Raw genomic sequence first — 25,270 nt, 5'->3', positions numbered from 1 at the left:
CCCCCTTGGTTAATATGATCGATTTATCCTCAGATGTAGGAAACAGCTATACAGATTTAATTATGAAACAAAACTTGACTGTAATGAGGGAAGTTGAGCATCAGGGCAGTGAGTCAGTTCCTGAGTATTTTATAACACCATTTTTTATTCCTGTAGTCTGCAATGCAGTTTTTGGTGAACTACAAGCCTGAAGACATAATGATAGCTCACATGAAGAGTGATGCCCACTTGCTGTGGAGCATTAGTCCAGCTAGCCTCAGAGCCATGAAAGAGGAAATAATCAACTCTTCGCAGGTTCACGTCCACCTTCACTGGACCATCTTGAGGTAAACCATCAGCCGGGAACAGTGGGAGAGCTTGGACCTTTGGCACTGACACATAATGGCATTTGCTGTTAGCAAAACAGTAAAGACATCTCAAAGAGGGGAAGGAGAGAGAACCCTCTTGAGCACTTGCTTCCAGCACCTTCTTGTGTGAAAGGAGAGTAGTGTAGTTTCTACTGGACTGATATATTGCTGAAACGGGAGCTGTAGGCAAAGAACCCTTTATTCTAGACAGTAACTAAGCAATGACCAGTATCAAGGTCTTAATAAATGATACAACTATAATGGGGCAGTGCAGAGGGAGTTTCACTCTGTACCTCCCTTGATCTCACTCCAGAATATTAAAAGGGACTAAACAGAGGCCTTCACTCTATTGCTCACCCCTACTGAGAATATTTGATGGGACAGGACAGAGGAAGCATCACTGTTTCTATATTTCTCCTGGTAGATTTTCATGGGACAATGTGGAGGAAGTTCTGGTCTGCATCTAATCCATACCCCATCCAATTTCAGTGGAAAGGTATCTCCAGTATCACATGCCCTCACAGGTGGCATGATTTACAGGTTGCTTCCTTTGTATTTTATGTTTCTCTTGTGGACTCTGTGATTTTTCCGACCTCTGTTCCGATTCCTTTGTGACCCTATTTCACAAATCACTTCTGAATGGAGTTCTGGTAGTTTCTTGAACCCTGTTTCTCATGTTCCCGTAGGAATGCTTCTCTCATGCCGAATCCTGAAACTTTTGGAAAACACACTGTGCTCTGCACAGACAAGGAAGTCAGAAAGGAGTTGGTTCAGCTCTTGGAAGGGTTCCATCAGAAGCCCGTGTAAGTAATTCTGTGCCGCCTTAGGCACTGTAACATTTTAACATCTATCACAGCTCCAATTAAATAATTCTGCCCTCTCTGTCACTCCTTTTGTACTGATTCCATGTTACAATACACTCAGTAGTCACATTATTAAGTAACTCCTGTAGCTAATAAAGTGCCCACTGAGTGCATGTTTGTGGTCTTCTGCTACTGTAGCCCATCCACTTCAATGTTCAATGTGTTGTACATTCAGAGATGCTCTTCAGCAATCAACAATCATTCCACTGTCAAAGTCACTTAGAGCACATTTCTTCCCCCATTCTGATGTTTGATCTGAACAACAACTGAGCCTCTTGACCATGCCTGCATGCTTTTATGCGTTGAGTTGCTACCACATGTGGCTGATTAGATAATTGTATTAGCAAGCAGATGTACCTAGTAATGTAGCCAGAGTGCATACATCACCATCATTTTCTCTCTAGGTAACTCCTATCCCTATTCTCTCACCCTTTGTCTGTCTACCTCACCATTCTCCTTCACTCATTTCTCTGATTTTCCCACTACTTTGTTCCTCTTTCGTTCTCACACCATTTCTTAGACCATAAGACAAAGGAGCAGAAGTCAGCCATTCGGCCCATCAAGTCTGCTCAGTCATTTCATGAGCTGATCCAATCTCCCCTTTAGTCCCATTCCCCCGCCTTCTCACCATTACCTTTGATGCCCTGACTACTCAGATACCTATCAATCTCTGCCTTAAATACACCCAATGACTTGGCCTCCACTGCCACCCGTGGCAACAAATTCCATAGATTCACCACCCTCTGGCTAAAAAATTTTTTTCGCATCTCTGTTCTGAATGGGCGCCCTGCAATCCTCAAGTCATGTCCTCTCGTACTAGACTCCCCCATCATGGGAAACAACTTTGCCACATCCACTCTGTCCATGCCTTTCAACATTCAAAATGTTTCTATGAGGTCCCCCCTCATTCTTCTAAACTTCAAGGAGTACAGTCCAAGAGTGGTCAAATGTTCCTCATATGTTAACCCTCTCATTCCCAGAATCATTCTAGTGAATCTTCTCTGAACCCTCTCCAATGTCAGCACATCCTTTCTTAAATAAGGAGCCCAAAACTTCACACAGTATTCCAAGTGAGGTCTTACCAGTGCCTTATAGAGCCTCAACATCACATCCCTGCTCCTATACTCTATTCCTCTAGAAATGAATGCCAACATTGCATTCACCTTCTTCACTACCGACTCAACCTGGAGGTTAACCTTAAGGGTATCCTGCACGAGGACTCCCAAGTCCCATTGCATCTCAGAACTTTGAATTCTCTCCCCATTTAAATAATAGTCTGCCCGTTTATTTCTTCTACCAAAGTGCATGACCGTACACTTTCCGACATTGTAATTCATTTGCCACTTCTTTGCCCATTCCCCCAATCTATCCAAGTCTCTCTGCAGATTCTGTTTCTTCAGCACTACCAGCCCCTCCACCTATCTTTGTATCATCACCAAACTTAGCCACAAAGCCATCTATTTCTTAATCCAAATCGTTGACATACAACGTAAAAAGAAGCGGCCCCAACATGGACCCCTGTGAAACAACACTGGTAACCGGCAGCCAACCAGAATGGGATCCCTTTATTCCCACTCTGTTTCCTGCCAATCAACCAACGCTCTATCCATGTATGTAACTTTCCCATAATTCCATGGGCTCTTATCTTGTTTAGCAGCCTCATGTGCAGCACATTGTCAAAGGCCTTCTGAAAATCCAAATACACAACATCCACTGCTTCTCCCATGTCTAGCCTACTTGTAATTTCCTCAAAGAATTGCACTAGGTTTGTCAGGCAGAATTTTCCTTTAAGGAAACCATGCTAAGTTCTGCCTATCTTGTCATATGCCTCCAGGTACTCCGTAACCTCACCCTTGACAATCGACTCCAACAACTTCCCAACCACCGATGTCAAGCTAACAGGTCTATAATTTCCTTTTTGCTTCCTTGCCCCCTTCTTAAATAGCAGAGTGACATTTGCAATCTTCCAGTCCTCCGGAACCAGGCCAGAATCTATCGACTTTTGAAAGATCATTGCTAATGCCTCCGCAATCTCCACTGCTACTTCCTTCAGAACACGAGGGTGCATTCCATCTGGTCCAGCAGATTTATCTACCCTTAGACTATTCAGCTTCCTGAGTGCTTTCTCTGTCGTAATTATGACTGCGCACAATTCTCTTCCGTGACACCCTTGAGTGTCTGGTATACACTCAAGACTGATGCAAAATACTCATTCAGTTCCTCCGCCACCTCCTCATCTCCCATTACAATTTCTCCAGCATCATTTTCTATCGGTCCTTTGTCTACTCTCACCTGTCCTTTACTCTTTATATACTTGAAAATTTCCCTCGGGATCAATAAAGTATGTCTGTCTGTCTGTAAAAGCTGTTAGTATCCTCTGATATTATTTGCTAGCTTCCTTTCATAGTTCATCTTTTCCCTCTTAATGACCTTCTTAAGTTTCCTTTTGTAAGCTTTTAAAAACTTCCCAATCCTCTGTCTTCCCACTAATTTTTGCTTCATTGTATGCCCTCTGCTTTGCTTTTACTTTGACTTTGACTTCTCTTGTCAGCCACAGTTGCATCCTTTTTCCATTCGAAAATTTCTTCTTCTTTGGAATATATCTGTCTTGCACCTTCCTCACTTCTCGCATAAATTCCAGCCACTGCTGCTCTGCCGTCCTTCTCACTAGTGTCCCTTTCCAGTCAACCTTGGCCAGTTTCTCTCTCATGCCACTGTAATTTCCTTTACTCCACTGAAATACCGACACATCGGATTTCGGCTTCTCTTTCTCAAATTGCACAGTGAACTCAATCATGTTATGATCACTGCCTCCTAAGGGTTCCTTCACTTCCATCTCCCTAATCACCTCTGGTTCATTGCACAACACACAATCCAGTACAGCCGATTCCCTAGTGGGCTCAACAACAAGCTGTTCTAAAAAGCCATCTCGTAGACATTCTACAAATTCTCTTGAGATCCAGTGCCGACCTGACTTTCCCAATCCACTCGCATGTTAAAATCCCCCACAATTATCATAACACTGCCCTTCTGGCAAGCCTTTTCTATTTCCTGTTGTAATTTGTAGTCCACATCACTGCAGCTGTTTGGAGGCCTGTAGATAACTGCCATCAGGGTCCTTTTACCCCTGTGATTTCTTAGCTCAACCCATAAAGATTCTGTACCTTCCGATCCTATGTCAACTTTTTCTAATGATTTAATATCATTTCTTACCATTAAAGCCACGCCATCCCCTCTGCCTACCTGCCTATCCTTCCGATACACCGTGTGTCCTTGGACGTTCAGCTCCCAGAGACATACATCCTTTAGCCACGTCTCAGTGATGGCCACGATATCATACCTGCCAATTTGTAACTGTACATCTCATAGACATTCTACAAATTCCTTATTCTTTATACTGCGTGCATTTAAGTATAACAGCTTAAGTCCAGTATTTGGTACTTTTTGCATTGATTGCACTGCAACTCATCCCAATGGCTGCAAATTTGCTCCATCACCTGCCTGTCCTTCCTGACATCCTTACTGCTCACTACCTTAGATAAATTTCTGTTTTCCCTCTCCTCTGCTCCATCATTCCGGTTCGCATCCCCTGCCAAACTAGTTTAAACTCTCCCTAACGGCTCTATTAAACCTTCCCGCCAGGATATTGGTCCCCCTAGGATTCAAGTGTAACCCATCCTTTTTGTACAGGTCACACCTGCCCCAAAAGAGGTCCCAATGTGAAAGGGAGACAGAAAAAGATCGAATGAGTGAAAGATGGGTGTAAGCTGAGCGAGATGGAGTGTAAGAGGGAGAAGGGCATAGAAGAGTACTGCTGGGGGGACAGCCTAAAAGAGGTCCCAATGTGAAAGTTTCACAAAAACTTGAATCCCTGCCCCCTGCTCCAATCCCTCAGCCACGCATTTATCCTCCACCTCATTCCATTCCTACTCTCACTGTCGCGTGGCACAGCCAGTCATCCCGAGATTACTACGTTTGCGGTCCTTCTTCTCAACTGCCCTCCTAACTCCCTATATTCTCCTTTCAGGACCTCTTCCCTTTTCCTACCTGTGTCATTGGTACCTATATGTACCACGACCTCTGGCTCCTCACCCTCCCACTTCAGGATATCGTGGACGTGATCAGAAACACCCCAACCCTGGCACCAGGGAGGCAAACTACCATTCGGGTCTCCTGATTGCGTCCACAGAATCGCCTATCTGACCCCGTAACTATCGAGTCCCCTATCACTACTGCCTTCCTCTTCCTTTCCCTACCCTTCTGAGCTACAGGGCCAGACTCTGTGCCAGAGGTGCGGCCACTGTTGCTTCCCCCAGGTAGGCTGTCCCCCCAGCAGTACTCTTCTATGCCCCTTCTCCCTCTTACACTCCATCTCGGTCAGCTGTCTCCTACACCCATCTTTCACTCATTCTATCTTTTTCTGTCTCCCTTTCCAATTCACTCACTTCTTGCGTCTCACCATCTTAACTCACAAAACTCAGTTATTTCCCCATATTCAATTTCTGTCAGAAGACTTGTAAATTTCCAAATATTAGCTCCAAAGCTGAACTTGAATCATCACCATCAACAATTGTCAAACTGCGTTTTACTTACCGCCTTATGTCCTAGAGCTGCTTGAGACATTTGGCTTTAGTGTTGGGATGGAAGAAAAGGAGACAGAATTCCGGACCCATGGTAAAATGGTGATCTGGGAACACATGGAAGCTTCAAGAGTGGAGAAAGGCTAGCATGCAACTAATTAGGAAAGCCAACCAGGAATTGAAAGACACAAGTTATAAAGAGTAACAGTGAAACAACATCAGCAGTCCAGGTCTCCATATCTAAATGCATCGGAAGAGTTCCAGCATCTGCAAATTTAGTAGACTGACTTGCAAATTAATATGGACTGGTTAGGAAAATAGGCCGAAAATGAGCTACATTTTATTTAATGCAGAAAGTGTGAGGTGTTGCACTTTGGGAGGACAAAGCAGGTTAAGACTTGTACAAGTATGGTGGAACAAAGGAACTTGGAAATACAAATCCATGATTCCTTGTAAGAGGCATCACAGGCAGATAGTCATAAAAAGAGCTTCCGGCACATTGACCTTCATAAATCAGGGCATAAAAGTACAGGAATTGGGATGTTATATTGAATTTGTATAAGGTTGTTGGGATAGATAGCATTGAGAGATGTTGTAGGTTACAACAGGACATTGATAGGAGAACTGGTCAAAGAAGTGGCAGAAGTTCAATCCAGAAAAGTATGAAGTGATACATTTTACAAGGTTGAACTTGAAGGCAGAGTACCGGGTTAGTGGCAGGATTCTTTGCAGTGTGGAGTCCACATCAACAGATCCCTCAACGTTATCACACAAGTTGATAGGGTCGTTAAGAAGGCATATGATACACTGGCCTTTATTAGTCAGGGGATTGAGCTCTAGAGCTGCGAGATAATGTTGCAGCTCTATAAAATTTTGGTTAGATCACACTTAGAGTATTGTGTTCAGTTCTGATCCTCTCATTACAAGGAACCAGACAAGATTTACCAGGATGCTGCCTGGATTAGAGAGCACGTCTTACGAGGAAACACTGAGCACAGTATGCTTTTTCCCTTTAGAATTAAAAAGGATGAGAGGTGACTTGATAAGAGGCATTGATGAAGTGGACAGCCAGCATCTTTTTCCCCAGTGCAGAAATGACTAATATGAGTCATAATTTGCAGGTGATTGGAGGGGAGTTTCGTGGGGATGTCAAGAGATGGATTATTTTTAAAAACACAGAAAGCGGTGGGTGTGCGGGATGCACTGCCTTTGGTCTTGTAGAGGCAGATACATTAGGGACATTTAAAAGATAGGCACATGGATGAAAGAGAAATGGCGAACTATTCAGGAGGGGAGGGGAGTCATTTTAGAGTGGAGTGAGCGGGCAGCAGAGTGAAAGGGCTTTGGCTCCACGGGCTTCAGCGGTAACGGGACGAGGTGAGGCCGTTGATGATTGCAAAAGGAGGTAGTATGTGTATGAGGCCAGTTTTCTGTGGTCAGTGTCAGATGTGGGAGGTCCTAGAGTCTCCCAGCACCCTGGACGGCCACATCTGCACCCAGTGTATCAAGATGCAACTCCTAAGGGACTGTGTTAGGGAACTGCAGCTGCAGCTCGATGAACTTCGTCTGGTCAGGGAGAGTGAGGAGGTGATAGAGAGGAGTTACAGACAGGTGGTCACACCGGGGCCACAGGGGACAGAGAAATGGGTCACAGTCAGGAGAGGGAAGGGGAAGAGTCAGGTACTACAGAGTACCCCTTGACAATAAGTACTCCTGTTTGAGTACTGTTGGGGGTGACAACCTACCTGGGGGAAGCGACAGTAGCCATGCCTCTGGCACAGAGTCTGGCCCTGTGGCTCAGAAGGGTAGCGAATGGAAGAGGAAAGCAGTAGTAATAGGGGACTCTATAGTCAGGGGTTCAGGCAGGTGATTCTGTGGACGCAGGAAAGAAACTCGGATGGTAGTTTGCCTCCCAGGTACCAGGGTCCGGAATGTTTCTGATCGCATCCAAGATATCCTGCGGTGGGAGGGAGAATAGCCAGAGGTCATGGTACATATTGGTACCAATGACATTGGTAGGAAAAGGGAAGAAGTCCTGTTAGGAAGGAAGTTAAAAAGCAGGACCTCAAAGGTAGTAATCTCGGGATTATTGCCTGTGCCACGCGACAGTGAGAATAGGAATAGAATGAGGTGGAGGATAAATGCGTGACTGAAGGATTGGAGCAGGGGACAGGGATTCAGATTTCTGGATCATTGGGACCTCTTTTGGGGCGGGTGTGACCCGTACAAAAAGGATGGGTTGCACTTGAATCCCAGGGGGACCAATATCCTGGCGGGCAGGTTTGATAGAGCTGTTGGGGAGGGTTTAAACTAGTTTGGCAGGGGGATGGGAATCAGAATGTGAGTGCAGGGATTAAGGTAGAAGGACAAGGGCATGATGCTAAGAGTTCTGAGTTGATGAGGAAGGACAGGCAGGGGACAAAACATAATTGTAGCCAGTTAAAGGGGTTGAAATGTATCTATTTCAATGCCAGGATTATTAGGAACAAGGAGGATGAACGTGGATTAGTATGTGGAACTACGATGTTGTGGCCATTACTGAAACTTGGTTGGAGGAAGGGCAGGATTGGATGATGCAGGTCCCGGGGTTCAGGTGTTTTAAAAGGAATAGGATGGGAGGTAGAAAAGTGGGGGGAGTGGCATTGCTGGTCAGGGATAGTATCACAGCTATAGAAAGGGAAGACGCTGCAGAAGGAGTGTCCACGGAGTCAGTCTGGGTGTAAGTCAGAAATAGGAAGGGATCAATCAATGTGCTGGGAGTAGTCTATAGGCCCCCAAATAGCCCTCGGGACACCGAGGAGCAGATAAGCAGGCAGATATTAGAATGGTGCAGGAAATACAGGATAGTAGTTATAGGTGATTTCAACTTCCCTCATATTGACTGACACCTCCCGAGTGCAAGGGGGATAGATGGGGCTGAATTTGTCAGGTGTGTTCAAGGATTCCTGACGCAGTATGTGGACTGGCCAACGAGAGGAGAGGCTATACTGGATCTAGTTCTGGGTAATGAACCTGGTCAGGTGACAGACCTCTTGGTGGGGGAGCATTTTGGTGAGAGTGACCACAACTCCCTTAGCTTCAGCATAGCTATGGAAACGGATAAAATCAGACAAAATGGTAAAGTGCTTAACTGAGGAAGGGCTAACTTTGAAGGGATGAGGCAGGAACTATCAGGAGTAAATTGGAAACAGATGTTCAAAGGGGAAAGCACAGAAGTAATGTGGGAGAAGTTTAGGGACCACTTGAGCTGGGTTCAGGATAGGTTTGTCCCACTGAGGCAAGGAAAAAATGGTAGGAAAAGGGAACCGTGGCTGACGAAACATGTGAGGCAACTCGTCAAGAGGAAAAAGGAAGCATATGTTAGATATAAGAAGCAGGAAGTAGGAGGGGCTTATGAGAAATATAGGGTAGCCAGGAAGGAGCTAAAGAAAGGACTTAGGAGAGCTCGAAGGGGGCATGAGAAGGCCTTGGCATGTAGGATTAAGGAGAACCCCAAGGTGTTATATGTGTATGTGAAGAATAGTAAGATGACGAGAACGAAGGTGGGACCACTTAAGGATAAGAGGGCAACATGTGCCAGGAAGAGGAGGAGGTTGGGGAGGTCCTAAATGAATACTTTGCTTCAGTATTCACAAGTGAAAAGGATCTTGATCAGGATGAAGTCAAAGTAGAGCGGGCCTGTGTGCTGGACAATGTGGAGATTAAGGAACAAGAAGTGCTGGATCTTCTTAAAAACATTAAGATTGATAAATCCCCAGGGCCGGAAATGATACACTCCAGGTTGTTGTGGAATTGAGAAGAGATCGCAGGAGCATTAGCTACGATCTTTGAATCCTCTTTGGCTGCAGGAGAAGTGCCGGAGGACTGGAGAATAGCAAATGTAGTTCCCTTGTTTAAAAAAGGTAATAGGGAGAAATCTGGGAACTATAGACTGGTGAGTCTTACATCGGTGATCTGCAAACTACTGCAAAGGATTCTTAAGCATAGTATCTACGAGAATTTGGAGAAGTACAGTCTACTTATGGATAGTCAACATGGCTTTGTGAAGGGAAGATCGTGCCTCACGAGCCTGATTGAGTTTTTTGAAGAGGTAACAAAAGAAATTGATGAGGGTAGGGCAGTGGATGTGGTCTGCATGGACTTTAGCAAAGCATTTGACAAGGTCCCTCATGAGACTCATCCAGAAAGTCATGAGGCATGGGATAAGTGGAACCTTGGTTGTTTGGACAAAAAATTGGCTTAAAGGAAGAAAGCAGAAGGTAGTTGTGGAAGTATTCTGCCTGGAGGTTGGTGACAAGTGGAGTGCTGCAGGGATCTGTCCTGGGACCCCTGCTATTTGTGATTTTTATAAATGACCTGGATGTAGAGGTAGAAGGATGGGTGAGTAAGTTTGTGGATGATACAAAGATTGGAGGAGTTGTGGATGGAGCTGTAGGTTGTCGAAGGTTACAAGAGGATATAGACAGGCTGCAGAGTTGGGCAGAAAAATGGCAGATTGAGTTCAATCTGGACAAGTGTGAGGTGATGCATTTTGGAAGGACAAACCAGAAGGCTGAGTACAGGATTAATAGTCAATTACTTAAGAGTGTGGATGAACAAAGGGACCTTGGGGTTCAAATCAATACATCCCTCAAGGTCGCTGCACAGGTTGATAGGGTAGTTAAGAAGGCCTATGGTTTCACTAACAGGGGGATTGAGTTCAAGAGTAGAGAGGTCACGTTGCAACTCTACAAATCTCTGGTGAGACCGCACTTAGAGTATTGTGTTCAATTCTGGTCACCTCATTATAGGAAGGATGTGGAAGCTATGGAGAGGATGCAGAGGAGATTTACCAGGATGTTGCCTGGTTTGGAGAACAAGTCATATGAAGCAAGGTTAGCAGAGCTGGGACTTTTCTCTTTGGAGCGTAGAAGAATGAGAGGGGACTTGATAGAGGTCTACAAGGTTATGAGAGGCATAGATAGGGTGGCTAGTCAGTGCCTGCTTGGCAGGTCACCAACAGCAAACATCAGAGGGCATATGTACAAAATTAAGGGAGGGAAGTTTAGGGGAGACATCAGGAGTAAGTTTTTTACACAGATGGTTGTGAGTGCCTGGAATGACTTGCCAGGGATGGTGGTGGAGGCTAAAACATTAGGGGTATTTAAGAGCCTCTTGGACAGGCACATGGATAAAAGAAAAATGGAGGGTTATGGGGTAGTGTGGGTTTAGTACTTTTTTTAAAGGATTATATGGGTCGGCACAACATGGAGGGCTGAAGGGCCTGTACTGTGCTGTAGTGTTCTATGGTTCTATGGAGGGAAGGGTTAGATTGACCTTCGAGTAGGTTAAAAGGTCAGCACATCATAGACCACATGTCTTGTACTATGCTGTTCTGTTTTACATTTAAGATGTTAGTGAGGCTGAATTTGGAGTATTGTGCGCAGTTCTGCTCACTTACCTACAGGAAAAATATTAATAAATAGGAGAGTGCAGTGAAAATTTACACGGATGCTGCTAAAAGTTGGGGATCTGAGTTATAGGGAAAGGTTGAATAGGTCAGTAATTTATTCCCTGGAGTACGACAGAATGAGGGCATATCTTAGAGGTACAGTATACAAAATTATAAGGGGTATAGACAGGGTAAATACATGCAAGCATTACCTCCCTCAGGTTGAATAAGAATACAACTAGTGGCCATAAGCTTAGGAAAAGATAAAATACTTAAAGGTAAACTGAGGGGGAATTTCACTCAGAGTAAGTGTGAGTGCAGAAGGAGCTGCCAGCAGAAGTACTAGATGCAAGTTCAAATTGGAACCTTAGGGTTTTTAAGAGAACATTTAAGAGAAGTTTGGATAGCTACATGGATGGAAGAGGTATGGAGGGCTACGGTGTGAGTGCAGGGTAGATATGTCTAGACAGAAAACCAAACCATTTGCTTCTATGCTGTAGTCCTCAGTGACCCTATGATGCACAAAATGGGTGGTAGTCGCATGAGGACAGATTATACATGGAGGTTTTGTGTCTGCTGGAGTTTGAAAGAGACATAATTTAACCATGATAGATGCTGAAGGATTCTAATAAGCTGGTTATGGAGAGGATGATTCCTCATGGAAGAATGTAAAACTGGACTCTTAGATTAAGAATAAAACAGAAGTGAGGCAAATTTTTGGTTTCGGGGCTATGAGTCTTTATAACTCTTCCTCAAGAAGATGCGGAGATTTTTTTTAAAAAGGCAGTGATAAATAAATTCTTGATTACAAGGTTACTGATAGGTTACAAGCCTATCACTCACAATGCCATGGATTTATCACTGTTCATTTGTTCACATGTATGGTCAGCTGTGGAAGGAGAGCAGTAATGAGAGGAAACAGGAAACTGAAGTAGGTCCAGAAGGATTACAGGAAAGAGGATGAGGAAATGTGGAATGTGACATTTTGAGGGGAAAATGATCTAGGAAATGTTCAGGTGATTCTAGGGAGAAGGGGCACAGATTGCTGCCTAGTTTGGACATGCAAAGACCAGTTGGCCTGTTCTCACAGAAATGCCCAGTGCTGAGTTGTCACCTGTACAGTGAATTCAAGAGACAAATAGAGGAATAGATTGGTCTGTTAAAAGTAGTCAACCAGAGGACTTACAAAACCTTATCCACTCTGGGAAGACTCTGTGGATATTTTTTTCCGATAAGGATGCACTTTCCTTTCCTCTTGATCATCTTAGCATTGACCCTTGATTTCAAATACCCCACCTGTCTTGCTCAGACATAGTCCCATCTAGTCCCCTGCCCTCTTGCTCTGCTTCCTCAAGCCCCAAAGCCCCATACTCTCTCCTTCCTCAGTGCCGTCTATTTCTGCTCAGGATACCCAGCCTCAAATTTGTCTCCATGTCTTTCTTTCAGCAGTCACCCTTTCCAGTTCTGATATCTTTCACTTCCCCTCTCTTCCTTTGTATCACCTTGTCACCCACCCCTTCCCCTCACCTTTTCTCCTCTCAATTAGACTTTCACACTTCCCCTTTCTTACTCACACTACCCTGCTATTCCCACCTCCATATAAATCAGTGAGTTTTGCCCAGTAACTCTAATCCACTGTTTAATTTGGCCTTAATCTATTTTTATTTACAACATTGAAGATAAACACTGACAAGCATTCTCTTTCAAATTAGGGTAATTCAGGGATTACTCCCAAAGTACATTCGAGCAACGCACGAGACTGAAGCCAAACCAGCTTATCGTCTGCGATTAGGTGAGCATAATGTCTAACAATTGACCTCAACCATGTGAGTGACACAGAGTGACAGAGAGGTTTTCTTCTCTCTTTCAAGTACACAGGAGTGTTGTTGCACCAGGTGAACCTGCTCACCAGGACAATCGCACCAGCAGTTGCGATGATCAACATCAAGTTTTTTGTTGTATGCACTGGTGCAATGAAAAACTTACTTACTCAGCAGCACAGCGCGTAACATCGGATATGTAACTACACAATGAAAAGTAAACAGCAAATTATAGAAAATTATACAAGAAAGAACACAAATGTAATAATAATAAAACTGTAGTGCAAAGCGTTGCTATACTGAGGTAGTAATTAGAGTTGTGCAGGTTGGTTCAAGAACAGGGAATTAACTGTTCTTGAACCTGATAGTGTGGGACAAAAGGCTTCTCTACCTCCTGTCCATACATTTTTATAATACATTTCCCAGGGATCCAAGTAAATGTAAAGGAAATGCAGGAAATGGGATACTGGCTATGAAAAGATAGTATGGCCTGGATAATGGGGAAATCTTGATGATAGATGTTACCTTTGACATGAGGTATTGCTTCAATGTACTTTCGATGGTGGGCAGGATGTGCTCATGATCTATCAAACTGAGTCCCCTTCTCTGTGCAGCTTCTTGTAGTCCTGTCCATTCAAACTGCAGTACCAGACCCATGATGCAACCAGTCAGTACATCTTGTAGAAGTTTGTTAATAGAGTTTGGTGATAAGACGAACCTCTTATATTTTTAAGAAAATAAAGATGCATGTACAACTTCCTAGTGATTGCATTTACACGCTGGGCCCAGGACAGGTCATCCAACACCTACAGATAGCATGGGTAATGCACAGATTAAAAATCCTTCTACTTGTTTGTTCCTGAGTGTGCCGGAGCAGCAAAATTCCAACTATCAGGCATGGGTAAGCTTTTATTGTCAGATGAGTGCACATTGTTATAATACATTTCCCAATGAACTGGGTAAGTTTAAAGAGTTTGTGGGAAATAGGATCCTTGCCCCACTGCCAGAGTGTACAGCCAGTCTTCCACAGATTCAGATCTTCAAGTAACACCTCTATTGGAGTAAGTTGGTCATCAACTGAGAGCCCACCCAATTAGTTGCACACAAAGTTGTAGGGGTTAACCATGCAGAATTTTTTTTATGGTAAATAATGAACACAACCTTAAATAAACAACTCTGTAGAATTCTAATGTACATGTGTGCTTTGCTTTCATAACAGGTACACGTGCTTCTAGAAATAACCAGGACAACCTTGCCTTCTACAGGAATATCTCTCTGCAGTTGGAAGAGGAACCAGGGCAAGGCAACACCTCATACACCAAAGTTAAGTGGTGGAAGATCAAAGAATGGAGCCCCCACTGTGCAAGCCAGGGTTGCAGCAACATGGAACTCATCATCTTCAACGATAAAGTCAGCCCTTCCAGTCTGGGCTTCCTGGCTGGATATGGGTAAGTGATTTCCATTCCTCACTCCTAGCTGGAAACAAGATACCTGTTTGAACAATGCGTGCCATTGCAGCAAAATAAAGAGCAGGTTACACCTCTGCTGGAAGGCATAGGTACAAAACCAGCTCCTGTCCCAGCGACCCCTCATGATACTTGCTATCCCCTCATACCTTAACCTGAAATGCCCACTGTCTATTTGCCAGACCTGCAGAGTTCCTCCAGCATTTTGTTTATGCTGCTACTTAGATTATTATGATTAATGATGTATTGTGGTCAACAAACTGACTAATGTTTCCCTTTTTTCTGACAGAATCATTGGTCTGTATATGTCTGTTGTGCTTGTCATTGGGAAGTTTGTCCGTGAGTTCTTCAATGGCATTTCCCGCTCCATTATGTTTGAAGAGCTACCCAACCCCGATCGAATCTTGAAGCTCTGCACTGACATCTTCCTGGTCCGTGAGATGGGGGAGTTGGAACTGGAAGAACAACTCTTTGCCAAACTCATTTTCCTTTACCGATCTCCTGAGACCATGATCAAGTGGACCCGGGAGAAACAGCATTGACTGATTCAGGCTGAGCTGAACTGTTTGGACACTCAGAAAAGGGCCGATTACATAGAGGGAACTTTATACAGTCCTGGGTTCCTTCAAACTCTTTGTTACAATGCCACAAATGAAAGAAAATTTGCATGTTTGCTGGCTTCAGAATGCACTAGATTGAACCTTTTGTTTGTCATATATGCCCCAGAGGTGGCACCTGCTCCATAAGTGGGCAGGAACTAGCGTCTGCAGTATAGGTCAACTCAGTTGCTGCCAGAAAGAACATTACCTCTCAGATGACTCTGGTCTCAGGCATTGTACAGTTTTATAGTCAGTGCTACCTTGCATTTCAAGAACCTACACCTCAGAAATAACAGGAAAAGACAGCTATAAATAAGATTAATGGTTTGGCAACAGTTCATCCTCCTCCTTCCCCGGTTTAAACGCCTTTCCTCTGTCAGCAACTCACCATTTGCTGCTGAGCACTCAAATTGTGTAGCTGCTCGACACTGATACTGTCTGACTCGTGGTGCATTGGATGTCAATTGATAAAGGGCAAGAGTACTTTGGCATAGAAGCTGACTCATCTGCCTTGCCACCTCAAACAGGTTCCAGCATCTCTATGAGAAACTTACTTTACCTGCATTGTAATTATGGCGGTGAATTCAGTTTTACGGTGCAAAAGAATGGGATTTACTCCAGATCTTCCTGTCACAGCTGGGTGCAATTAAAGGAACAGCAGGCACATCCTGTAAACATATACAGCAGCTGTACAGGCAGTCCCCACGTTACCAACAACTGACTTACGAACCGAGAAAGGAGAACACCGTCCGCCATTTTAAGTCGGATCACAATGCCGTCCACTTTAAGCTGTTACCATTGAGACACGGTCTAACTTTGTATTTGGCTTAAATTTTTCTTAGATTCACCTTGACCCCCTCCCCCCACTTTTCCCGTCAGCACCGCCCCCGGTTATCCCATTTAACCTGTCTCAGTGCGGTGGACTTTAGGACGCAGCGGAGCTTGGGACCCGCCGCCCACAGTGTTTCTGTTCTGTTGGCGGAAAACGATCACAATTGAAAATAAAGTGGAAATAATAAAGCAATCGGAAAGAGGTGAAACATCATCGGTCGTTGGAAAAGCGTTAGGCTACAGTCGGTCAACGATCGGAACAATTTTAAAGGATAAAGTGAGAATAATGGAGCATGTGAAAGGCCCTGCCCCGATGAAAGCTACAATTATTACTAAGCAATGCAGTGGTTTAATTATTGAAATACATACACTTAAGTGTTTTATATGCACAGAAAGGTAAAATATATACTATATACTAAGACAAACGTTTGACTAACTGACACTAAATAATACCGGATGTACCTGTTCCGACTTACATACAAATCCGACTTCAAGATGGACTCAGGAACAGAACTCGTTCATAACCCGGGGACTGCCTGTACGTGGGAAAACTAGCAGCAAGGGTCACACATGCACCTCTTTCTCCTTTCCAGTGGGACTTCCCGATGAGGTTTATTCTGGAGTGATACCCCATGTTCACAGATTGCTGTGGTTCCATAACCTAGCACTTTTAGAGACCTTGCACATTGAGCAGGCTGGTGCTTCAGACTGATGGAGGGAAAGAGAGTACTTCTGCTTTGCAACAGAGGTTAAAATTGTCAGTACTTTGGAATACAGGAAAAGGGAATGTCTACAGATTATTATTTCATTAAATGGCTGCACAGACATGTAGTAAATAACTATTTCCTGTTTCTATGCCATCAGCACACCTTACATTTCTATAAATAAACCTTGAAACTGTTACTTATTTTAAGATGGGTTCTGTGTTGGTCTCTCTGCAGGTTTTTAACATTGTCCAGTTTGGAAGAACAAGGTGGGGTATAAGAAAATGCTGAGTAGGTACAATGGGCTTTATTTGGTCTGAAGAAAAGGAATCCCAAGGTAGCCTATTTCTGCCACAAGATGAACAAGGAAGTTAATCTCTTCTGAATCTCTTCCCCCTACCCTGTGAGTGTCTGACACAGAACTTGCTGCTTTAGGGTACAAGTAAATCCTTAAATCTATTTACTGATTATTGAGCCTACAGTTCAGATTAATGAGACAGGATGCTCCAAATGAAATCTACAAGGGGAAAAAAAGATATACATACAGTAATAAGTAGCTAACAGCAGTAAAATTGTGCAAAACATTTTAATAAGATCAGGTATTTCAATCTGAATATTGCGTTTGATCAAACAGAGAATGTTCTATAACCGAATAGAGTCATTTGGTACAACAGCTCTCAGCTTCATTGGAGGTGGTCTCTCAGTTTGGTCGGGGACATACAGTAAGTGCCTACTCTCTTAGTTGGTTCATGGCAGCCTTTTTCTTAGTGGAATTCATGTTCATTACCACACGTCAGAGTGAAGTGGTGGGGAGGAGAAGATTATGCATTTTGTACGGGCTCCACCTCAACTGGAGGGCTTAAACCTTGTTCTTTCAGATTGGTGAAAGAGTACAAGGTCTGTCCTTCTCGCTAATAGTGCTTGTACACTCCCTCATGATGACATGCAAACTGTCAGGGGATAAAAAGCAGGGCAGCTAGTGATGCATGAGATCTGTTATACCTGGATGGGTGGGCAGTCAATTGACTGGTGCAGATACATCAATGACATGACCACGTAGAAAGCTTTACTTCCTTTATACCAGCCGCCTGCGCTTGGACAAGCTGCCGTCACTCTCATTTGGCACCAGGTGAGTGTCTGCATTGGCGCCCAGCGGAGACACAAGATTCAGCAGGGTGTCTTTGGAAGCCCGACCAAACAGGGCCAGCAGGAAGGCAACGCCAAAGCCTGTCGCACGCTCCCCCTGCAGAGAGAATGAACAGCTCACTATCCCACACAGTCTACTCATCAATTATCTGGGGTGAGGGGGGTCGGCACAAGTCTTTGGATTTAACAAATGCACAATGAATCAGCAGCAGAGATACACATAAGACAAGCAGCGTGCATGGCAGTACAAAGAAAACGCACAAATAAAGGAGAAAAAATTCTACATTATCAGAGAAACAAGGATGAGTAACAAATTGCTGTATGATCATTTAAAAACTCTACTGTTTTGCTAATTGTGGTGAAGGGATCAATGTTACCAGAAGTGCGTAAAGAAATGAGGATTAGTGAAACAATCATAATGGTAGCATTTAAACATTAAAATGACTTTTTTTTTAATCTCCAACTTGCCTACAGTCAACTGTGCTCAGTGTGTTGTGCCATTACAGATTTGCCAGTAGATGGGGTTTAACATTGTTTTACCATAAGACGTTGTCCCTGCTCCTGCATACAATCTCCCTCACCTCCAACTACACCTGCCCCCACTCAGATCCTGTGTGCTGCTGAAGCTGTTCCATGTACTCACTGCGTGCACGGGGCTTGCAATGTCCACATGGACCCACACGCCGGGCCAGTCAAATCCAATGTGGGCCCCGATAAAAAGACCAGCACAGGAACTTTGAGCATTGTCACGATCCTGCCAGAGAGGAAATACGAAGATTGGAACTGAAATCTCAAGGCAAATGTCTTATCATTCCCATTTTGTAACTTTACCAGCTGGTGTTGTAGCAAGGAAGTGTTCCACTGACAATGTAATGTTCCACCTGAAGGGTGACACCGAGCAAGTCCCATCTGCCCTCTCCTAGCTTTCTGCTCAGTAGGCACCTCTCAGCCCAGTATCTGGTGATGTTTGGCAAAGCTTGCTGCATATAAATTGGCAGCTAAACTTGCTACACAACTGTTGTATTACATTTCAGACAGCAGATTGCTGACTATTTCATGGTCATCAAAAGCCCTTTATACAATCTAATAGTTTACTGCCCAGCAGAGAGACAGATAAACAATATCAGGCATAAAACCAAGAGAAAACAGCACAATCCCACTGCCTCCGACCAGTGAGCACACACCTGAGTCATACACTTACAGCCACAGAGTTCTTCATATCAGCCACAGCAGAGGTGAACTCACTGAAGTGGAGCTCAGGACAGTAGACGAGAGGGTGGACGAGATCTCCACTGTTCCGGCCAGCTTTAACACAGGCCATCTCCCACTCCTCAGTATTGCACAGGACAGCAGCATGGTACTTCCCTGTACAGATACCCTGCAGAGACAGCAGAAGTTCAAATCGTACCATACTCTGATAAATTAGGTGTACCGAGCCCACCATCAAACATATAGATCACCTGTGTCATTGTCTCTTGATCAAAAAATTGATACAGTATTGTGTGTTCATATGTGCACACACGTAGTCACAGTTTGAGAGAATAAGTTAGCAAATGCAGCAGGAGTGGGTGATACAGAAGTTGCTGAGTGTGTGAAAGAGTCGAAGTCACACGGGGTATAAGCAAGTGCTGCGGATATAGTGATATCATGCAAGGTGGATTTGACCTCTGGTCTGCTCTACATGTAAAGCCTCCAGCGTTAGTGTTGAACTCCCCTCAACTGCATGCAGCTTGCCTGGGCATAGGGATGACCAAAAGCAAAACCGCTGAACCCATTTAGTGGGTGGATGTGTCGGTGTTTAACAGTTAAACAATCCACAGACAGAACCTCGTCCAGGGGAAGAATAGCAGCAGTTCAAGGTGCTGGAGGAGATAACCCGACAAGAATGGTTGTACTCTAGCAAGGGTTATGGCTCTCAGCAAGAACGAGAGGCAGAGAGGGAAACAGGGATGTGGGGGGAGTGGGGATAAGAGGATTTCAATACTACTCACGGACTGCTAAGATCTAGTGGTGTGCTCCTTCAGGTACACCTGTTTCTCCACAGTCAACCCCCTCTTGCAGGACTCTGCTGATAGAGCCAATTCCCTCAACATAAAAATCTGGATTTAAAACATCTAGTCTCAGTTACAGAACCAGGAAACCAGTGATCAGAGATCAGACAGAGCCCATTTGGTTCACTCATCTTTCGCAGCTCTGAGCTAACTGTTCTCAGCAGGAGCAGTGAGGGAAGGACGGTAAGTGCCGGTATTACCAGAGACATAAACATTGAAAAGACAGCACGTGCCTGAGCTCCTGTCAGAGTTGCCATGTCAAGGATGATATCTGCTCCCAAATCCTTGGATGCGTAAGCAACTCCATCCGCCAGTACCAAGCGGCCCTCAGCATCAGTATTGTTGATTTCAACTGTCCTGTATCAAAGGCAACTTAGGTAATTATATAAACAAAGGAAGCGTTCATTCAACAATGTTAAAGCAGAACTGGCAAAAACAAACACAAAAAACAAATGGTAACCCTGATATGCTGCCTAGAGTGAGGATACTCAGTCCCTAAGCATATTAAAGCTTCTCATAGTTAAGAGGTGTTAAAACTGCAGGCTACAAATGAAGAACAGAAGCCAAGACATCTTATCTGCACTGTATGATCCATCATTGTTCTATAGGTTTACAGTCATTCAACCACACTGAGCAATACCCAGCCATCCAACAATGACACACCCATGTGCCGCACACTGTCGGACAATGACACACACCTACCCACGCCTTTCAACAATGAACCACACTTCCAGCAGTTTGTGATTTTTGTGTATATTTATACTGCACTGAGCCCACTGCCAACAAAGGTTTGCGCTATAACGTATGGCTTACTTTCCAGAGTACATCTGATGTATATCGTCGGGTCTGGTTGCTTGAGGTCCAACAGAATTCTCAGCCAGGCAGAACACAGCATGCAGATTGTCCTTAAAACCCTGAAACAACAAACAGGACATCTTACTGTCACTGCGCCATTCAATGCAAAGCACATTATCTTTACTCTCATCACCTCGCAAATCCACTCAGTCCTGATGTACAGTTTTGACCTGAAACATTGACAATTCCTTTTCCTTCCGTAGTTGCTGCTCAACCCACTGAGTTTCTCCAGTAGATTGCTTATTTAGCACATTAATCCCACTGAAAGCACCGTATAATTTATTTTCTATTTACTGACATAGTGTGAATCAGACCTTCCCACCCTTCAAGCCGCACCACCCAGCAAAGCCCCAATTTAATCCTAGCCTAATCACAGGGCAAGTTACAATGACCAACCTACCAACCAGTACATCTTTGAACTGTGGGACGAAACCGGAGTACCCGGAGGAAATCCAGGCAGTCACAGGGAGAATGTACAAACTCCCTACAGGCAATGGCAGATAACAAACCTGGGTTGCCTGTACAGTAAAGTGTTGTGCTAACCACTATCTTACCGTGCAACCCACAAATCCACAATGTTAGAACTATTCGAAGTAACTTCCTGTAACTGAAGGCTTGAAATACCAGAAACTTAGCTCCAAAGGACAGGATTGAGTGTACAAATTCAAAGTACACAATGTCAAGTAAAGTGGACAGCACGATTGGATTGCAAGTTTTAAAAGAATAATTCAAATTGTTCACTACTACAATTATTCATCTCCAGTACCAAAATAATCTACACTAGCAGCAAGATTATACTGTAAACGCCTGTGACGTGAGATTGACAAGCACATGATACATAAACCCCATCGAGAGCGCCCTGTCTGGCTGCATCATTGAGTGCTACAGAAGCTGCAAGACCCTACTGAGGATAGCAAAAACCACCGGTGTCTCACTCTCCCCATTTGTGACATCTACTGGGAGCATTGTAGATAAAGGGCCCAAAACATTGTTGAGGATCCCTACCAACCCACAATCTCTTTAATCCATGGTCAAGATTCTAAACTGGAGAAAGGCCAATTTGATGGTATCAGAAAGGATTTGGCAAAGGTATACCTGGTAAGTGAGAGGCATTGAAAAGTGAAATTTTCAGATTACAAAGCTTAAACGTCTGTCAGAGTAAAAGATAAAGATAACAGGTGTAGGGAACCTTGGTTTTCAAGAGATACTAAAGCCCTAATTAAAGGGGAAAAAAGGAGGTGCATAGCAGGTATAGGCAGGTACACAAATGAGCTACTAGAGTATAAGAAATGCAGGATAACACTCAAGAAAGAAATCAGGAGGACTAAAAGAAGGCACAAGGTTACTCTATCAGACAAGGTAAAGGAAAATCCTAAGGGATTCTACAGATATGTTAAGAGCAAAAGGATTACAAGAAACTAAAATGATCCTCTGGAAGATCAGAATGGTATTCTACACGTGGAGCCAAAAGAGATGGAGGAGATATTAAATGGATTCTTTGCATCTGTATTTACTCGAGAAACGGACAGAGAATCCACAGAAGGATGCAAAGCAGCAGTCAGGTCATGGACCCCATACAGATTACAGAGGAGGCAAATCAGGACGGATAAATACCCAGGACCTGACAAGGTGTTCCCTCAGACCCTGTGGGAAGCAAATGCAGAAACTGAAGGGGCCCTAGCAGAGATATTTAAATCATCCTAAGCGACTGTTGAGGTACCGGGGCATTGGAGGATAACTAATGTTGTTCCGCTATTTAAGAATGGCTCTAAAAATAAACTAGAAAATTATAGGCTGACATCAGTAGTGGGAAAGTTATTGAAAGGTATTCTAAGGGACCGGATATGAGCATTTGGATAGACATGGACTGATTAAGGATAGTCAACATGGCCTTGTGTGTACCTGGTCATGTCTAATTAATCTTACAGAGCTTTTTAAGGAAGTTTCCAAGAAAGATGATGAAAGCAAAGCAGTGGATGTTGTCTATATGAATTTTAGAAAAGCATTTGACAAGGCTCTTAATGGGAGGTTGGTCAAGAATGTTTAGTCTCTTGGCATTCAAGCTGAGGCAGTAAATTGGATTAGACATCAGCTTTGTGGGAGAAGCCAGAGAGCGGTAGTAGATGGTCGTCTCTCTGACTGGAGGCCTGTGACTAGTGGAGTACCACAGAGACTGGTGCTAGGTCCAATATTGCTTGTCATCTATATCAACGATCTGGATGATAATGTCGCTAACTGGATCAGCAGATTTGCGAATGAAGATTGGGAGTGTAGTGGACAGTGAGGAAGACTATCAGAGCTTGCAGTGGGATCTGGACCAGCTGCAAATATTAGCTGAAAAACAGCAGATGGGATTTAATGCAGACACGTTTTACACTTTAGTAGGACCAACCAGGGTAGGTCTTACACAGTGAACAGAAGGACACTGAGGATTGTGGTAGAACAAAGGGATCTGGGAACACAGGCCCATAATTCATTGAATGTAGCAGTACAAGTAGATACAGTTATAAAGAAAACTTTAGGCACAATGGCCTTCATAAATCAAGGTGCAGAATACAGGAGCTGGGATGCTGTGTTGAAGTTGTATAAGACATTGTTGAGGCCTACTTTGGAATATTGCGCGCAGTTTTGGTCACCGACCTACAGGAAAGATGTAAATAAGGTTGCAAGAGTACAGAAAAAAAATTACAAGAATGTTGCAGGCTCCTGACCTGAGTTATAAGGAAAGTTTAAATTGGTTAGGATTTTATTTCCTGGAATGTAGAAGATTAGGGGAGATTTGATAGAGGTATACAAAATTATGAGTGGTATAGATAGGGCAAATGCAAGCAGGCTTCTTCCATTGTTTGGGTGGGATTTCATCTAGAGATCATGGGTTAAGTATGAAAGGTGGAAAGTGCTGCTAGCATAAGTGGTGCATGCGAGCTCGATTTCAGTGTTTAAGAGAAGTTTGGATAGGTCATGGAGGACTATGGTCCGGACGAGGGTCGATGGGAGTAGGCAGCTTAAATAGTTCAGTACAGACTAGATGGGCCAAAAGGGTCTGCTTCTGTGCTGTACTTCCTATGATTCTATGACACTACCATCTGAAAGGAGGTACAGGAGCATCAGGGCTAGGATTGCCATATTGTGTAACAATACTGTGCCACTACCGAGGACTCGTAACTAGCTCAGCAAGCTGTTTACTATTTATCTGTGCCGTGCACAGATATTGTTTTATATGCTATGTGTGATATGTTTTGGGGGTACACTGTGGTTTCACTTGGTTGTAACGTGTACAGTCGGATGACAATAAACTTAAAACTTGAACTATTCTTCATGACTTCTGTAAAAAGCAGCATCAATGTTGTATCCTCTCTGACCAGTTGATGCACACACCAAATGCAAGTATTTAACAAAGACAATCAATTCAAATACATCTCCAGAAATCATTTTTAATTTCAGAATGCCAAGAAAAAAAATCAGGGATGGTGTCTGAAAAATGTTCTGTGGCATTCAAAGAGAAACTTCTGTTTGTGTTCTGGAAAAAAGCAGAAACTGCTGGAGATTTACAGCAGGTCAGATGGCATCTGCGAACAGAGAAATCATATTAACAATTCAAGTCAATGACTTCCAAGTCTGGGTTCTGGAACCTCTGTAAGACAACTGTTGCTATGTTGGCAACTCTAAGGATGACTGAAGGGAAACAGAGATCACCTTCACACTACAGAAGACTAGCACAGTGTGAATTGACCACAAGACACAGGAGCCGAATTAGGCCATTCAGCAATGCTGACAAACACACCCTGTGGCATTCATCAGGACCAATGCAACCTCCTGAACTCGTCTCAATTACTTGAGGTGGAATTTCCTGGATTTTCCTTCCAAACTAGCCTGATTTTATTAATTCAGCAATTATGTGGAATAAGTTGATGGGAGTAGTGGACTAAAATTATTTACACAAGGCTAAATTGGATATTGGGTTTCAAATGAACACCAAAGTCCAGCACATCTTATTCCTCCAAGTTCTCTGCTGTTAGAATGAGTCTTGCTTTAGACTTTACACTGACGTTGCTGTTGAGGTAGGAAACAGAATGTAGGCAAGAGGCAAATGCCACGCTAGTCAATAGGCTGTAATGAGGGACAAAGGAAGACCAATTTTGCTTCAGTAATATTACTGTTAAAGCCTAAGAATTTTGGCTATAACCTCTGAAGGACTCACCTGTTTCACTGCTGCCTTGAAAGCTCCAAGAATAGCAGCTGCTCCTCCACAGTCTCTCTTCATTCCTGGCATGGTGGTCTAGTAAAAAGTGCAAAATAATAGCAGAGTCAGATTCAGAAACAAGCCTCTCAGCCCAACTGGTTCTTGCCAATCAAAATGACCATCTAAATCAGTTCAAGTTATTGATGCTTGGCCCAACTCCCTCCAAATCTTTCCTATCCACCTTGTACTCTGTTGTTGTGGCCAATGTCAAGTTACCATAACGTAGTAACATTTTAGCAAGGACAGACAACTATCAGTTGCAACATTCCCCTTGGTGAGCCTCTTTTCTGGCTGCAGCAGGCAATGGGAGAGAGGATCACCTCACCCAGGAAAC

The 25,270-nt window shown here is 43.8% G+C and overlaps 2 protein-coding genes across 2 annotated transcripts in view; one reads left to right on the top strand and one right to left on the bottom strand.

Annotated features, from left to right (window-relative positions):
* LOC140736375 (piezo-type mechanosensitive ion channel component 2) overlaps nucleotides 1-16,802 on the top strand; it is a 232,857-nt gene extending 216,055 nt beyond the window's left edge. Inside the window, exons 43-47 of the mRNA XM_073062358.1 lie at nucleotides 157-326; nucleotides 1,034-1,150; nucleotides 12,934-13,013; nucleotides 14,261-14,489; nucleotides 14,797-16,802. Of these exons, the coding sequence (XP_072918459.1) occupies nucleotides 157-326; nucleotides 1,034-1,150; nucleotides 12,934-13,013; nucleotides 14,261-14,489; nucleotides 14,797-15,049 (849 nt within the window). The 3' untranslated portion in view covers nucleotides 15,050-16,802. The remainder of the gene's footprint in view (nucleotides 1-156; nucleotides 327-1,033; nucleotides 1,151-12,933; nucleotides 13,014-14,260; nucleotides 14,490-14,796) is intronic.
* Nucleotides 16,803-17,211: 409 nt separating this feature from the next.
* npepl1 (aminopeptidase like 1) overlaps nucleotides 17,212-25,270 on the bottom strand; it is a 28,053-nt gene continuing 19,994 nt past the window's right edge. The window contains exons 7-12 of the mRNA XM_073061525.1: nucleotides 24,895-24,972; nucleotides 20,652-20,752; nucleotides 20,072-20,195; nucleotides 18,989-19,165; nucleotides 18,431-18,541; nucleotides 17,212-17,884 (exon numbers count right to left, since the gene is read on the bottom strand). Coding sequence (XP_072917626.1) covers nucleotides 17,717-17,884; nucleotides 18,431-18,541; nucleotides 18,989-19,165; nucleotides 20,072-20,195; nucleotides 20,652-20,752; nucleotides 24,895-24,972 — 759 coding nt within the window. The 3' untranslated portion in view covers nucleotides 17,212-17,716. The remainder of the gene's footprint in view (nucleotides 17,885-18,430; nucleotides 18,542-18,988; nucleotides 19,166-20,071; nucleotides 20,196-20,651; nucleotides 20,753-24,894; nucleotides 24,973-25,270) is intronic.

This window comes from Hemitrygon akajei, chromosome 11 (assembly GCF_048418815.1).
Source record: "Hemitrygon akajei chromosome 11, sHemAka1.3, whole genome shotgun sequence".
In the NCBI taxonomy this organism is placed as follows: Eukaryota; Metazoa; Chordata; class Chondrichthyes; order Myliobatiformes; family Dasyatidae; genus Hemitrygon; species Hemitrygon akajei.
Note: the sequence above shows the minus strand (reverse complement) of the source record. Positions and strands in the feature narration are given on the sequence as shown.